The following is a 17516-nucleotide window of genomic DNA, read 5'->3' as shown; positions in this document are numbered from 1 at the left end:
AAGGAAGGTTGTTTGAGTTCAGAAAAACATGATAAAAAAACACAAATGGATGCCAGTAAACACATACTAAATATTAACAAGGCAGCCCTTTTCCAAGCCTGTCTCAGGACAAATGGATTTAAACACAATTGCCTGGTATGTACTGTAGATTATATCTGGGAAAGCATGAAAGCAAGGCAGAAGGCCATATCCAAATTCAGGCAACAGTGTGGACAGCACTCTGTGTATCCTTTCACCAGACTATAGCTATTTTTGACACCCAATAATAATAAACATGCCTTATAAATTGAATGCACACATTTGTTTGAGGAGGTAGGAAATCACATCAAAAATGACCCAGGAAGCAAAATGTACCCGAGGTAAAGGGCCCTCTGCCTTTTTCCATGGAGCCTATTTCACAGTTGCCCATTTCACTGTTCTCCATTCCCCATGGTTTTGACTGTGTTCCAACACAGGTCATCATGCAGCCAGTCTAGACTCAGATGTAGATGTAGCTGGGGATGACCTTCAACATCTGGTCTTCTTGCGTCCTAGGATTGCAGTATGCAACATCCTAGAAAATAAACCCAGGCCTTTGCTCATACTAGTCAAGCATCCTACTGATTCAGCTACATCTCTAGCTCACATTGCTGATTTTAATAATTAGAATTTATAGACAAAATTTAAATTTTCACAAAGGAAGGATTAGAATGAACTGAGACTATTTGTACAATGAGTACTTTTATTTCATCATAGTGACAACCTCAGAGTCACAAATGAATCACTGATTCAGATATGGATACATGTAAGAAACTATATGTACAACATAAGTTGTAGGATAATGTGGCAGTGTGATATAAATTATGTAGATCTGAAGTATACAAAATTACCATACTGTATTCATAGTATATGTATTACATAGCAATTAAAGAATAAGGTAGTACATAATTAATAAACAGTAATGTTAATATCTGGAATTAAAAATTGCATAAGTTTGTTACTGTGAAAAAACATATGACTACTCATAAAGGTCAATTATAACTGTATACGTTTAGTCTTGTATTTTAATGAAAATCATATTTCAAAAGCAAATTTAGGATTTCTGTGTTTTCTGTACCATTCAGATAGCTTCTGAATTTTAATCTAGAGTTTTTCAACTCTTAGATAAGATCCTCAAAGGAATAGGTCACACGTTAAAATTAGTTCATGGGCTATAGATAAGACTTGGTAATATATTCAGCAAAAGAATGAGCACATGAGTTTAGATCTCCCACACCAGGTAAAAGGCAAAGGAAGGAGAAGAATTTCTACAACTGATGTTAGGAAGACAGTCAGTCAAATGGATTTCTAGAGATGACTGGCAAGTCAGATAGAAGAGCCAGCAAGATCCAAGGTCAGTGAGATTCTGTCTCCAGAATGTAATTGAGAAAGACAGGAAACATCAATTTCTGTCCTGACCATGCATGTGTATACGCTTGCACCAACTCACACATCCTCACAGATACTAACAGAAATACACAGAGACAGTTTGTGCACATAAAGTAACTTATTTTCTTACATATCTTATAAAAGTACTTTGAATGTTACCAGAGCATTTTCTACCTGATAAAGTCTGATTTTACAGCTGATTCAATGTGGTAGATAATGTGGAATTAGGAAGATGTCAATTATCATGTGGACATTTCTGAAATGCAGAAGAATTCTGGCAATGTTACCACGTTTTAGTTTTCCCGACTCCCTACATGAAAACTAGGCATGAATTACTTATCCCTTATCCCTCAGGATAACATGTGTAAAGGTACCTGTCCATCACTCCTCACTAGCAAACAGTGAATTACAGCAAAGTCCTATCAAGTTCACATAAGATCTCAATACTTAAGACCTAAAATGTGCTTCCTGAAAATATATTCAGGAGAATATTACCTAAAATCCAAAGCCATATATAGTTTGGTCACTTGTAGCCAAAAGTGTGAGAGCTAAACCAGTTGCTGATAGGTTTCACACCTGTTTGTGTTCACCTCTATGTATGTATGTTTAGTTATATTGTAGTCAGCTATGTCTCTTAGTTGTGGAAGTACAGACTTATATGACAATGTTTTCAATTTAGACTCAGTTTGGACCACAGTTTTATTGGTAATAATTAAAGTGTCGTAACCAGGAGCCGAAAATATGCCTTCTTCTCTCTGTTGGGCCTTATCAGGGCATTGACTTTGAACCCATCAATGTCATAGTTTCTTTGAAGCCTATCAATCTGCTACTTATTTCAGTCATCTCTTTTAGTGGACATGGAGTTTGTGGAAGACACATAGGTATTAAAGCCTCACATTTTCTTTTTTCACAGTGAGTTTGGGGGCCTTCTTTAAGACAGGGTTTCTTTGTGTAGCCTTGGCTGTCCTGGAACTAGCTCTGTAGTCCAGGATGCTCTCAAACTCAGAGATATGCCTTCTGCCTCCTGAGTGCTGGGATTAAGATTAAAGGCTCCCATCACTGTTGTCAGCATGAGAGTCTTACTCTTTATGGTCTTTCCACTGAAGATGAGAATCAGATGTAAGATCATTATCTATTAAAATAATGGTATCAGGCCAAATTCAGCTCCAAACTTACCTTACTAAAATGCCCTGCACTTAAACTGCTTAGAGTTTATGCTTGAATAACTGCAGGTTAGATGCTATTTAACTTGTAATCTAAAACCAGTAGAGGTAGTTAGTTATAGGACTTGCATATATTGACTTACTCATAGAAGTAATTAAGGGCCATTTGGAAAGATGCATTGGTCAGTCCTTATGACAGGATTTTGATCCTCAGGACCTACAAAATCAAAATAGAAATGAGTCCCACAAATTGCTCTGTGGTGTCCATATAAGTGCTGTGATAAAAATGCACCACCCACCACCACTTCTCTCTCTCTCTCTCTCTCTCTCTCTCTCTCTCTCTCTCTCTCTCTCTCTCATACACACACACACACACACACACACGTTTAAAATGTAACTTGGATACACTGTGGATAATGGAGTAAAGAGGGCTATTACTAACTCTGGAGAGAAATATGCTAAGAACATTGTTAAATGTCATGGTAGAGGTGCAGAGACAGATTTTTTTAAAAATAGATTTTGTAATGTGATGTGAAATTGATCTCAGATACCATTTAAAACATTTTTAGGCAATAGTAATTATAATCCAAAATATTCTCACGCTCATTTCTAAAAAAAGTATCTATTTATGGCTAAAGCATCAGCATATCATTGTTGGGTAATAAAAAATGATACTTAAGTGAGCAATGAAAGGAAGTATTTGTTTTCACTACTCTGAGCATTGGGAGAAAACACAAGAAAAAAACAACATTGCATGTGTTGCTCAGTTTTATCTGTGTATATGTATGAAGCAGGATGTGTCTGGTATATTCAAGTCAGTGGCCTTTTAGAAAAAAATTAAAGCTATATCCAGCCCAAATCCAAGGATTTTGTATTACTCTCACCCACATGGTTTATGTTGTAGTAACTGCATCTCTATTTTCATACTGTGGATTTACTACGAATGTTACTTGTTTCTTAGAACCTGCATCAAATATCCCCAGTGTCCACCAGTGCTGACTCTCCTCAGGCAGTGAGCACATGGTCTTTAAGTTGAATAGTAGTCCTAAAGCATATTTATTTCCAAGGAATTAAAGTTCTGAAAGATATTATTCCCTTGCCACTAGTCATCTATTTCCAGAAAATGCTTGAGACTCAATTTATTCTTTACTGATTAATAGAATCAAAATGTATACCTGAATATGTATAATCAAATTGCATATATGCACCTGCATTCAACATAAGATCTGAATAGTTATTTCATTCCAGATCCTTTCAGAAATGGGATTAATATTTGGAGACTTCTTTTAGTGTTTCTACTTTCATTAGCTGATCATCTAATGTTACACAGAGGAATCTATCAACTTTCAGTGACTATGTTCTATGAAATATCTGTTTCCGTTGTCAAGCCTCAGGTCAGACAGGTGGAGAAACCCTTGAGTTGCAGTCAGTGTCCCTCTATTGGTGCTCCATCCTTAGTGTGAGGGGAAGAGCTGTCCTTTATCCTTTTGATTCCTTTTCTACATTTAAATTTATATTTATATTTGTAAAGTTTTATTTTAAAAAGTCAACGAAATAGACTTGTGTTTCTAGGTTTAGAATTTTGTTTTTTCCTAAAAGTGTGTTATGCCAAATTCCTATTTTCTGTTCTCTTTCTCATGGCATTTTAGGGATCCACAGCTGTAAATTACAAAGCTGGAAGAAAGACAGGTTAAATGTTTACAATCTACTCCCTGAGTCTGTGCTCAGCTCCAAGCAGTAATCTCCTCATGGTTGCTGGTGTAAGCTTTATTAGCATTGACTGGCTAGCTCCTAAGACTAAGAGGCCAAGTCAGGAAACCTGAGGTTTGACCCTGCCATACATAGACAAGGAAGTCCCTTCCTTCACTTCTCTACTTGTTGTTGTTTAAGGAGGTCATAAAGTCAAGTGTCACCATGCTTTGAACAGGTATAGCAGGAATTCAGAATATTACTGAGATAAAGAATAGGATTGTGCCCGTTCTGTGAGTGGTCACTTGCTTGGGTCCATACATCTGCCAGTGTCCTTGTGTTTTCAAAAAATGAGGAAACAGAAACTAATAAAAGCTGGATTTGTTTATAGTCTGGTTATACTTGGGAGGATAATGTTCTTAGATTCTGTCTTTCCTTTAGCAGTATTATAATACTGCTGAAAAAAATTGAAATCACAGCCAGGAAATATCCATATGCCAGTTTTCTGTGAAATAAGCTGTCAGGACTTGAGGAGTGTCTTCCTGGGATGCACATTCCCACTTTGGCAACAGAGCTTCAGCTTTCTTTCCCTGGTTTGGAAATCCTGGAGAAAGTTCCCTTCAGAAGGGTTTGTTGTTTTATGGGACTTATTTCAGTTCTTGGAACACAGAATCTGCCAGACCATTTTCCACTTAGGACTTCATGTTGAGAACTATTCCATGTTTACATGGGTTCCTCATTTCCACCAAACCTGCCCATATCTATTCTAAAATGTGTTCTTAAAGTTGTAAATGATATGGAAGAGAACTTATGATTCATCTAAAGAAAAAATTTTAACAATAAAACACAACAATCCAAATTCAAAACTCTGACTTCAAAACAATGTACAATGCAAAGTGTATGTTTCCCTTTAGCATGTCTGCAGATTTCCCGATAGTCATCTTTTAGGTTGTCTTTGTGTGTCAGCAGACTCCCGAAATAAGTCAGCTATTGACCGCATATGAAGCCAGCCACATAATCTTATAAAAGATTTGCAGATTTTCAGTCTTTTACCCCTAGGATACATGCTATGAATATATCCAATTTCAATACTACATTCTGTACCTTATATACATGCATAAAAGCAATAAAATATTTGCCTTCATTGAGAACCTATTTGTCATAAATAATACCATTAAGTACTAAGAGCTCTGTGAAGTGGGTGTCTGTCACACACTTCCCCTGAGGCTAAAGTAGGCTAAGTGATTCACTTTATGCTGTGGGTGGTCATGACTCAGAATATGAATGGCAACGTACGTCCATCTGGTTAATAAACAAAAATAATGAGATTATTTGTCATGTAGAAATTTTGATCTGAAAATTTATCATTTAAAAGTTGTATTACTGTTATAGTTTGAAATTAGTCAGTTGAGTTTTAGGTTTGCCTGGCATCAATTCTGAATGCCTTCGTTGACATTACTTCCTCATATTTTTGTGTATTTATTTTCTTATTTTCTTCTTACTCACCTCACCCATTATTTTACAGAACAATACTCTGCAAGTAGCTGGGACACATTATTGAGAAAATAGGAGTAATCATCTAGGAAATTTTCATTTCCCATAAACAAATCTGTAGAATGGATGCTCACTTAAGAATATTTTCACCTCTCACATGCTTTCTGGAGCTCATCTATGACTTTTTAAAGCCTTTAATGACAGCTGAGTTACTTCAGCTCTCTCCTGAAATTCAAGGATAATAATAACAAATAAACTTAAAATCATTTTTTAAATTCTAGTTTGGTAATTTCTAGCAAGGTAATTAAATGAATAGACAGAGGAATAAAAGTCTTAGATGACTTTACATTCTTCTGCCCTTGTAGATCTCACATAAGTAAGAGTTGTTGACATTTGCAGTCTTCAGCTTAAACTCAGTTCCACTAATGAACCCTTTTGCAGCTTCAAACAAGATATTATTGGTAAGGTCACTATTGAAAGATATATTATAGGTCTATTGGACTCTTCAAACAACATTTTATTTAATTGTGCAGCAGCTTTAGAAAAAAGTGAATTCTGCCATCTCTTTGGGAGGTGCTTTCTTCCCTTTTGGTTCTCTTTTAGGATTGCACACCCTTCTAGTTAGAGGTGTGATGGTGTGTGCTGCCCGAGGTCTTAGTTGTTGGTTAGAGGTGTGACCAGGTATGCTCTGGGAGGTTGTGGCTGTTAGAGGGCTAATGGGGTATGCTGTGGGCAGTCTCAGGTGTTGGCTAGAAGTGTGATGGTCTGTGCTGTCCAAGGTCTTAGTTGTTAGAGGTGTGGCAGGGTATGTGTGGGAGGTCTTAGTTGTTGGTTAGAGGTGTGGCCAGGTATGCTGTGGGAGATCCTTTTGCCGCTTTGTCTCTACCTGTGGTAACTCACTCACTACAGCTTTGTCTAGATCCGTTCGTTTGATGATAAAGTCTAGCAGCAGGGGAGTTGAATAATTCTTATTTTGTCACTTTAGTAGCCCTGATTTCCTTTGCTCATCTCACTCTGTGCTCCATGAGCCTGCTTTCCCATCAAAGACCGGTGTTTGCTTTCTGGATTATGGTTAGACTTGATCAACGTGATGTATTGAAGGAGACTGGTGACACGGCCAGATAAAGTCAAGAGTTTATCACCTTGCTCCCAGCGTGGCTAGATTAGTAAGAGGGTCACATTCTCTTTGTAGAAATCAAGGCCCTTATCTCAGTCCATTGTATGCGGCTGTAATAGGTTCTCTGGAAATGAGTAATTTAAAATAAACAGAAATTTAATTTCTTAGCATTCGATAGGATTGCTGAGATAGTTCAGACCCAGTGGTCACTAAATGTGATAACTGCAGTTTTATTTCTGAGACACATGTGGTAGGTGGGCAAATCTGAATACTGTCTGTTGCCTTCTGATTTCTACACATGTGCCATGCCACACATGTGCGACTACTGATGCACACACACACACACACACACGATAAGTAAACAAAATATTTAAAAACAGAAACTCATGATGTAAATGCCATAGATTGTCTTGCTATGCCCTCTCATGATGAAGGGCAGATGGCAAAAGGGCTAAGAATGCCATATTTTTAATTACCCAGGGCAGAAAGATTAACATAGTCTTATCGTTTCCCCCGAATCCTACTTTTTTGTACTGATACAATGACAATGATTTTTTTGTACAAGTTTAGAGGGGACAAACCTTTAAACCACCTGTCCATAACTATCTTACACTTGTTATTTGTTTCAGGTACAGAGTTAGTAAGCTTTCACCTATTGTTAGAGCAGGCAACTGCACCAACCTCGATTAGCTTTCTTAAACACAGCCATTACTTCTTAAAATACCTTGTCATTAAACTCTTAATTACTCAATTTAAGTGTGCCATCTGCCGAGTTCAGGGATCTTTTTCCAGGAAATACTGAGATGGAATTAGGAATGTAAAGCTCACAGGAAAGCCTTCCTATAGAAGATAAGAAAGAGGATTAGGGCAAGCCAGGAGCAGACCACTTTCTCATCATCATCATCATCATCATCATCATCATCATCATCATCGGCATCTGCAGCATGAGTGTTGAGGAAACTTCCAGTTAAGGTCTAGTTTAATTTCTCCATGCCCTGTGATCAAAGTGAGTCGTGTATTTAGCAACAGTATCTTCAAATTCATTTCTGGTGCTCAACCAAAAGCAACAGCAATGTCCTTTGCTGTTTGTCAGTCTTTGGGAAAACCTTTATCCATTCCCACTGTTTTCCTTTCCTTTTATTTCCCTTCTAACAAGGAGTTTATGGTTCTTGAGATCCTGACAATATTTTCTATCATCGCAACACTTTAATGTTCTTATATTCCCCAGTACGCCTTAAGACTCAGCAATTCTTATTCGGGTATTAGGGTCATGACATGTGACTTTGTATAATCATTAAAAGCCTACACTAGCTGACAAATTGCAGATTCTTTTATCTAGATATTCCTTGTTGATTTTTTTTCTCCAAAGGACATTGAGTACTTCCTTTAATATGGAGAATGTTTTTCAGCTTAGGTACAATGGGCCAAATAGATTTCTTCAGCTCCGCCAATGTAATTATTTCCTGCCACTAACTAAGCAAAGTGGCGCATCTGTTGACTAGATGCGAAAGCCAGAATTAGACTGCTTTCCGAAAGCCAGCGCAGTGGTTCCCTCCTGGCACTCATTTTATGTGCCTAAAGAAAGCTGTCTGCAGGGGAACGGAAATCTGGGAACACACCATGGGGATTCCCACTTGGATATTGTCACGTTCTTTCTAACCATTTTTGAGGAGGCAGAGATTGTGGGAAAGTGCTGTCGTTATTTTCAACACCCTCTGTGGCATGAAGCATAGCTGTGTCTCTGACTCTGATATTATGCAAGCTATATTTGTCTTTTTTTCATAGACCCAATGTATTAGTTCTCCTAGCTACATTTTCCTGCTTGTACCCCACTCATTAAAACTAAGGAATTAAATTTTAAAGTGCCCTGTGACCTGAGATCATTGCACTGTCTCTAGTCATTCCATTTGGTCTGGAATTGGACATTTGCACACAGTACCACCCCTATATTTGTTTGAATGCAATGTTTACAATCAAATATTTAACTTCCATTGTTTAATATTTGTCTCCTCATAACAGAATTAAGTGAGATGTGAGTTGTATTGGGCCTTATAAATTATTATACATTATAACTGACTAGGTTTCATTTGGCAATTTGTCACACTGACAAATTTTCAGTTCATGAATGTTTAAGGACAACAGGGGAATTTGGAAGTTGCCTGTGGTAAGAAAAGGAGTAAGCCTAAAGGTCTACTAAGAAGCAATTTCAAAGGGAATCTTAGGATAAAATGATATAGATTTTTCTTTTATTTAAAATGTAAGATTAATGAGGTTTTCAATGATTTTAGGCTTATCTTTCATTGCTTGTTACAGTGTTTGGTATAAAAAACATTACACTTCTTTAAAGAAAAAATAGGCCTCTGACAGGTGGTGGCGGCACATGCCTTTAATCCAAGCACTGTGAGTTTGAGAAAAGCCTGGTCTACAAGAACTAGTTCCAGGACAGCCTCCAAAGCCACGGAGAAACCCTGTCTTCAAAAAAACAATAAATAAGTAAATGCCTGTTGCTACTTTCTCTACTGAACATGTCTCTGTTCTAATAATACCTTATTCATAGAACATGAAATGGCTTGAATTTGTTATACTGTTTGTTATTTTTATATCCCAGATAAGTTATTGGGCTTTAGCAAGCTCAGAGCTTCCCTTCTAACATTCACCTCCACAATACAAGAAACTCTTTGACATACACCTGACATATCACCAGATAGGAAGAACAGCTAAAGGGTCTTAAAAGGACACTTAGGCACATTTTAGTCTAACAGAATATTCCAGCACATCTCAATGTGCATCTTCTTATATTTCATACTAATCATTCATTCCAGGAACCTGATAACACAGTCTAAATTTATATACACTCACTGGAGTTCTGTTGCCAAGGACGTGGAGGAGGACAGACATGGAAAGGACCAGAAATTGAGGATACAGACTGTGCTATGCCCCCAAGATGCCAATCACCCCATGTCAATTTACTCAGTTGATGAAAGATCAAAGGCACTATCAGTGCCTCTCTCACAGAGCTGAAAGGGGAAGAGTACATTATGTAACGCACATGATGTGTGTTATAAAGTCTCAGTGACTGACAACTGACAAATTTTAAGTATCGGCATTATTTCCATCTTCACCATAATTGGCTCCATGTTTGCTGTGTCTCCATTGACTACAATGTGGAGTAACAGGGATTCACAAAACCCTTTTGGAATGAATTCATGAATTATCATCATTACAAGAGATTTAGGGCTTATAGAGACCAGAAACTGACCTGCCCATTTTATCTGTGATTTTTTAAATTGATTGATGCATATGAATTTTACATATGTGTGACAGTCTTGGTATGTCTTTACATATAACTCTTTAATAAAAGGGGCATCACTATCTTGTGGAAGCAATAAGAAAGTTTGCGAGTCAGTCTCAGATGGGAATGTGTATCCAACTATTTTTGTAATGTCCTTCAGCCACTGCACTCAACATTTAAAACCCTGTGAACAAGCATGCAATGAGGCAAATGTGACTGGGTCATCTGTCTCCCTCTGGATAAGGAGGACAGAGTGCATCATTTTACACAACTTCACGGGGCTGGAAAGCACAAAAAGTTGGGGTGAAATCAGTGCAGTTGAATCAGCTGGAGACAAAGGTATATCCATTATGTGTGTCCTGACTGGTTTCAAATAGCTTGGCCGTTTGTTAACACATCTGGATTGCTCGGCTTCTTACCAATTAACAAGCTACTGTCTTGCAAATGACATACCAAAAATAAAAGATAAACTTTTGTTTGTTGTAGGTTTATTTGCCTTTTCTCAGTCATGCTACAAGTAATATGGCTTTAACTAAAATTACCTGTTTCCATGAACCCTCCAATATGCAACTTTGGGGATAAAGTAATTCTTTCCCAGATTCAGTTTTAATAAAGATTCCAATGCCAGTCTGGTTCAGTACTGAGCAATTGATTACAGCAGTCTCTGATAAAACACTGAAACCAGATGGAGTTCACTTTTTGTCTTTCTGAATTTGCCAGTGAATCTAAGCCTGGGACAACACAGGGATTTATTTTAAAATGTGATTCACACTAGAGTCATCTAATCTCATTAAGGAACTATTGTAGACATTTGGAATTACTTTGATTTGGCACATTTATTGAAAAATTTAAAGATTATAAAACTAAAATATTCCATAATTTAATTGCTATATAGTAATTTTGTAGGACCTCCAAATTGACTTGCATGATGCTAGATATATAGTTTAGTGCTAAGTACTATTAATGAACACCACTGGAAGTCTAGTACATTAGCAAATTGCATATTGTTTCCAATCCCTTTAATAAGCTGTGTATAGATTTTGCTTTCGACACTACTTAGATATTTTAAAAGTGATGAGTTCAAATCATAAAAATGATGTTCCCATCTATCCTTGGAATGTGGACTTTATAAAAGAAAAACAAGCAAATTTACTTTGGTCAGCATATTGTTATTAAGAAAAATGTTCTCATTTTGTACTCTTAGTTACATTTATTTATGTTATTTGGTATTACAGAAAGAACATGGAAGGCCTTTAAGGAATGAAGAGGCAATTAAAGACTGGAAACATTGGGAATAAAATAAATCCATAATGTATTAGTTAAGACAGATAAACCTTAGAATTTTATGCTTATTATTTTATGTTCAGCATTTTCCTCTGTTCAATATTTCTAATCTTTTGATCGCCATTTTTCTTTTTACAGTATTTTAACACATCATTGAAACTACAAGTATCCACAGCTGTTTCATGTGGTCAGATTGAATATGCTGAAAGCCTGAGCTATGTCATTATGAATCCCACTGTGTAGAATCCGTGAAGCACAGAGTTCTGCACAACACTTGGATAAAGAACCCCTCCACCGGTGTGTAAGGCACTCACCTACGCCATGACAAACCAGGAGAAATGGGCCCATCTCAGCCCCTCAGAATTTTCCCAGCTTCAGAAATATGCTGAATGTAAGTATTGGTGTTGAAGATATGATATAACTTGACATTTTTGCTAACCAAGGTATGAATAATTTTAAGGACAGACCTCAGGTCCTGCTTGTCTTGTGAACAGATGCAGAATTTCTTTTTTATTCACTAGTAGGTCAACTTAAAACGATCGTTTAACATAAAAATGAAAAATAAATGTGAGTGATCAAATCAAAGTTAAAATAAACTAGAGCATCACACACAAAACTAACCCTGAAAAACACTACTTACTAGTGATAGCAATAAAGGGAGGGCTCTAAAAGGCAATGGTAAAGCTCTTGTTTCCCTTCCTTTCTTGTGAACCTATCATGCCATCAGCCTGTTAGACATGTAGAGACTTGATTATTCATTTGAAAGTTTCACATTAGGAATCAACAAACTATCAGAGAAGTATCATATTGAACTAATATTCTTACTATTTATCGTTCAATCTTTCAACAATAAATTGCTATTTTTAAATGCAGTAGTTTTTAAAATAAATTCTTGATCATAGTTGCCATGCTAAAATTGTATGTAAAATATTAATATGTCAATTATTAAATAAGTATTTTATGTACTTTGAGGGACTGGAGAAGATTAAATGATCTTCTTAAACCCTTTCCATAGCAAAATTAAAACAAAAGTGAACCCAGAGACCATCACAAATATCATGTCCTCATTTCTTGCCTCATTGTGGATACTATGCATATTGCTACAGTAGACCCTGTAACTATGAAGACTCTGTAGATGTCTTGGCTGTTTTCAAAAGAACAAAGGATGCATAGGGTGAAACTAGGATAGCATTCCCTGTAAGGCAGCCAGCACACCTGAAAGTGTGTGCTGAAATCCTAATCCTGTAACTGTCATTGGGTAACTTTCCTAACATCTCTGTACATTAAATGATTACATGATTAAAACAATAGTATTATTCATTATTGTAAGTATCAAATTGTGTAAGTTATATTAAAGAAGTAAGCAGAATGCCTGGAAAATTGTTACTGCCAAATACAGTCTACAACTGTCATATTAACATAGAGTGAAAACGTTGTGTTGTGTAGCTGGATATGGCCATTTGAACTTTCTGTTTTGAGACTACAGCCTGTTCACCAGGTAGAAGTTTCCAGTGAGATTGGCTGCCATAGCTGTGTGCTGTCCTCACACATGCTGAAGTCAGCAAATGTGGAGCCTGCTGTGGCTGCCTGCAGCATGCTGTGACCAGGCTCCTGTTTATGGTTGCAGGCTGAGTCACTCAATGGGCAGCATTTTCATTGAGATGTGGGAGGGAGGTCGAATTTCTGTCTCCATACTTTATATAAAGTCATCTGAAATGTTGTTACAATTTAGACTGCTCTCATTCCTGCTGTGTAGAAAATTGAGCTTACCTCATTATTGCTGGGTATGTGCTTCCTGCTGTGGTTTCAGGGCACAACCAATGGTTAAGAGACTCCAAGTTTTGTCATGAGTAGGAACGTCTTCTGACTACATGAGACACGATGTTTTCAAATGGTTTATTATCTGCATCTTGTCATTTTAGATTAGGCTTTTGAATGCAGTGTATAAAGTGTGTTCTACTATGTGTAAATAATTTTTGAAAGGTACTGTGCTATGGGAGGAACATTTATAAACATTCATAAATTTTATACTGTTCATAGCAGGTGACAGCGTAGACCCAGGCAAAATTATAGTGAATGGAAGACAGAGGTGCCTAACATTTCAGATTCCACTACAGAGAGGCACTAAGATTGATTCCATGGGAAACACAGCCAGCTTTACAAGCAAATCATTTTTATAACTTTTTTTGAGAAAAGGTCCCAAGTATCCCAGGCTGCCCTCAAATTCCAGATATAGTCAAGAATAAAACTGAACTTCTGACCCTCTGCCCTTTACCTCCTGAATGTTGAGTTTACAGAGCTGTGCTACCATGGACACTTTAAGATATGCTAGGGATAGATTACTGTACAGAAGGAAAGTATTCTACCAGCTAATGTTTATGCCCGGCCCCCAAACTAATATTTGATAGCATTAACTCCATCTTGTCTACAGCATCTCAGTGCTATTGCAACCAGATGCCATGCATTCATACCTTAGTGAACCCAAAGGCAAGTACTACAGTCAAGACATGAAGTTGTGGGAAAGAGTTATTACCTAAAGAAACCAAGGGCAACCGGTGAGTCATTTTCTCAAACAAAGGGAACATGGGATTTTTATTCAAGAGACCTACACATACAGGTTGATCATTCTTAACCATGATCAATTTAAGGCCATGGAGATTAAAGTGATGGGCGTGGAAGCTTCTGGGCATAGCCAACTTGCACCGTAAAGTTTTAGATGACAACAGATGAAAGGACACTTTGAAGGTCCATTAACACAAGCATATGCCCCTGAAGATGCCTGACTCACTTATTGTCTAAGGGTATAACTTTGGAAGTTGTGCAAGAAATTTGTTCCTTTCACAAATATTTAAACAGACTTGTTAGTGAATAAAATCTTTTTTGGATCAGTTTTGGCATGACAGCATGACAGCCAGGAAGGTGGTGGGAGAAAGAGAAAGAAAAAGAAATAGACAATAGAAGATAGACAGAAAATAGAAAACAGATAGGAGACAGAAAGATAGACAGGCAGACAAACAGATAGATAAGACTGAGTGACTGCTAACATAGCAGGCACTCTCATTCCCTCCTTTATTCTATAGTGAATCTAAGTTTTTTCGATTTTCGACACAATCAAGCTTACACAATTAGATATCATAGAATATAACATAAAGTATAAGATTTTCACCCTTTTTGATTCAAAACATAGACTTTCACTTCAAAATATTTCTATTGTGGGACTTAATAAAACATTGAGCAACATACACAATTGGTATTTATTGGCCTGTTATAAACAATTAATAAGCATTACCTCATCAATGCTACAATAATACTGAGTACAAAGTAAGTTATCTTCCCTGAGGACTATCTCTTTCTCATAAAGTAACTAGCTTGGATCCCCAGAAGGCTGAATGACAAAGTCAAAACAGTAGTAGTTTGTCTATATATCTTATAAATTTGTTTCAAAAAATAGATCAATCCAAAGTTCATTAACCACAGTTATCATCTGAACTATTTTCTTTTTCTTTTACATGCATGACAGGGAAAGAACATGCAAAAAATGTACAGTCCCTAACTAGAGGGTTGGCTCCAATATTACTGGAATCTCAGATTAACTTTTGTCACTTGGACAGAAGCATATTAAAGGCCAGTCCTGTGGAAAATTAAAGAGACCATCTATCCCAAATCTCCATTCTGAATGGCTCGAGGTTTGAGTGATTTTATGGGATATGGGGAGTTAGAGTGACATAGGAACTCCCATGGTGAGCGAGGTGGTGAGCGAGGTGTTCCTCTTCTGAGTGTTGTCTTCTTTTCCTGAAACATGCCCCAGGTCTTGATTTCTTGGGGCCTGGATTTGCATTTTCTTTTCAGGTAAACCCTTTACATTTCGGCAGTTCACTTCTTATTTCATGATCATGAGTGGGCGTGAGGCCCACTGAGACTTTATTGAGAAAAGGGTCCATTTTTACTAGCAAAAATGCTAGTTCCCATTGATTCCATCATTTCTCACAGCAACCCCTTCATTCCGTTTCCCTGGGATCTGGGGCAGCAGCACTTCTGTGCTATTTGATTGGAATTAAGGGAGGAACCAGAGTTTTTTTGTAAATGAGAAATCTCGACAGGATGAGGTGCATGTGGGTCAAGGTAGAAGCTTAAAAGGGGCCAGATGTGTCTTCCCCGATTGGACCCTAACATTGGTCTTCCCAAGGCTTATTAATGGAAACTGAGCTTCAATTCTGGAAGTGGTGGGAGAAGAGAACGGTTTCAAATGAATCCCTTTTATGCCAACATGCACAGGGGCCCCCATGCACGTGCACTGGTACGGGTAGTTTGTGAATCTCAGTGTTGCTCTGCTGGTGAAGATGCAGACCTCAGTGTTCCACTGACGTTCGCTTGTTCGCTTCACCACGTCTAACTATTCCTTTATTATGCGCATGGAATTGTGGGAGTAGGATGGTAGGATGCTGCTAGATTTAATCCCCCAAACCACACACGAAGAAAAGATGAAAGAGAAGAAAAGATATACAAGAGAAGAAGAGAGAGGGAGGAGGAAGATAAATGGGAGAAGGAAAAACATATATAATACCAGTAGGACTGGAAAGGAAAGTAATAAGAAGAAAACCATGCAGCACTCTAATAAAGATTCCTCTCCTTAAAAAACTCCTCTCCTAACATGAAAACCTAATCGTTCCTTTTCGCTATGTTTTGTGCTTTGTCATGCAGGAAGGAAAGAAAAGAAGCCTGACAGTGTGTATGTGCTTGTGCACTCACACTCTCATGTGTGTATGTGTGTTTATGTACATGTGTACGTATGTGTTTGTGTGTGTGCATCTGTGTGTGTGTGTGTGTGTGTGTGTGTGTGTGCGCGCGCACGCGCCCTGGCTGGGTGTGCATTCAACTCATTGTTAAGCAAATTAGATCACATGCTAGCCCTCTTTCTTGTTTATCATGCTGAGATTTGCTTTTACTTCTGTCTCGTGCCCTGTGTTAGATCAGCTCTATTTTGGGAGGACAAGGCACTTACTGGTAATTACTCTCTTTATGCAAGTCGAAAGGATGAATGGCAGAGTGCCAGCTAGCATACGGTCTGAGAACACATAATTTTGTGTCATAGAAAGCTTGATTTGAGTCCTAGTGCTGTGGGGTGCTCCTCACTTTCCTAGGACCACTCAGATTCTGGTGATTCATTGTGGAGAAGCATCCCTGGTGTCTTGCAGCCGATGTGCTTGTTATGATTGGTGTTATGGAGCTGAGGTAGTTCAATTTCAGATACCTATTTTTCTCCTTTGACTTAAACCTTTTGACTATACTGTCTTGGCTTACCTACACTGTTTTGACTTTACTCTCACTATTGGCCTTAAATTTGCATTTGAAGACCTATTTTAGATGCATCTCTCATTTCTGATCTTATTTCTTCTGATTCACATCAATGGACTTGCCAGCTCCTGGCCCTGACCCAGACTGTATTTCTGGAATGTCTGTTGGCAACATAATGTCTTTTGTCTCATCTCTGGGTATGTTTGCTAAATGCTTCAAATTCAATTTCCTGCTTGTCTGCTTGTCTTTTGTGTATCTGTCACCTTCATTCTTCTATGCTCACATCTTGCATTAGTAAAAGAAGGTAATGCATATATTTTCCCATTATTTTGGGCCCAAAAGGCATGTAATTTGATAAAGTTTTGGCATTAATTTATTTAACATTTTTAGACTACCAAAATCAATTTATTTAAACTTGTGGTTTAATAGAGTAACACTGAAGTATGACCTCTGCCGAATATTGTTCAAAATGAGTCAATATCTGCTTTAATTAATTAAAATGTGCATCCTATTTCATTATGTTCACAGAATAGTGCTTTTGATCCCTCTTCCTATTACATTTCTAATTTTAGAAATTACTTCTGATAAATGTTATTATAAAAACCTTGCATATGTATAACATCACCACACACCAAAATTAACCAGACTTAAGGTCCATACAGCTTCATGATCTAGCTGTGATCATGTTAAATTTTACACTTTCGGTATTAAATATATTTTATGCACTCTATTCATTTATACTGAATGCAGGAAATAGATGTGAGGTACAAAATGG

General features: G+C 37.4%; 1 protein-coding gene across 9 annotated transcripts in view; it reads left to right on the top strand.

Moving 5' to 3' along the window:
- The window catches only part of Dgkb (diacylglycerol kinase beta), a 744334-nt gene that overhangs the window by 73742 nt on the left and 653076 nt on the right, over window positions 1–17516 (top strand). For 8 of the 9 annotated variants that reach the window (XM_040743220.1, XM_040743223.1, XM_040743219.1 and 5 more), the window contains exon 2: window positions 11585–11837. In XM_040743220.1, coding sequence (XP_040599154.1) covers window positions 11768–11837 — 70 coding nt within the window. In that variant the 5' untranslated portion in view covers window positions 11585–11767. Of the gene's footprint in view, window positions 1–11584; window positions 11838–17516 lie in introns of those variants that run through there. The other variant, XM_040743227.1, reaches the window with a different exon arrangement.

The sequence above is a fragment of the Mesocricetus auratus genome, unplaced genomic scaffold (genome assembly GCF_017639785.1).
Source record: "Mesocricetus auratus isolate SY011 unplaced genomic scaffold, BCM_Maur_2.0 Super-Scaffold_15014, whole genome shotgun sequence".
Lineage (NCBI taxonomy): Eukaryota > Metazoa > Chordata > Mammalia > Rodentia > Cricetidae > Mesocricetus > Mesocricetus auratus.
This window is presented reverse-complemented; position numbering and strand designations above follow the sequence as displayed.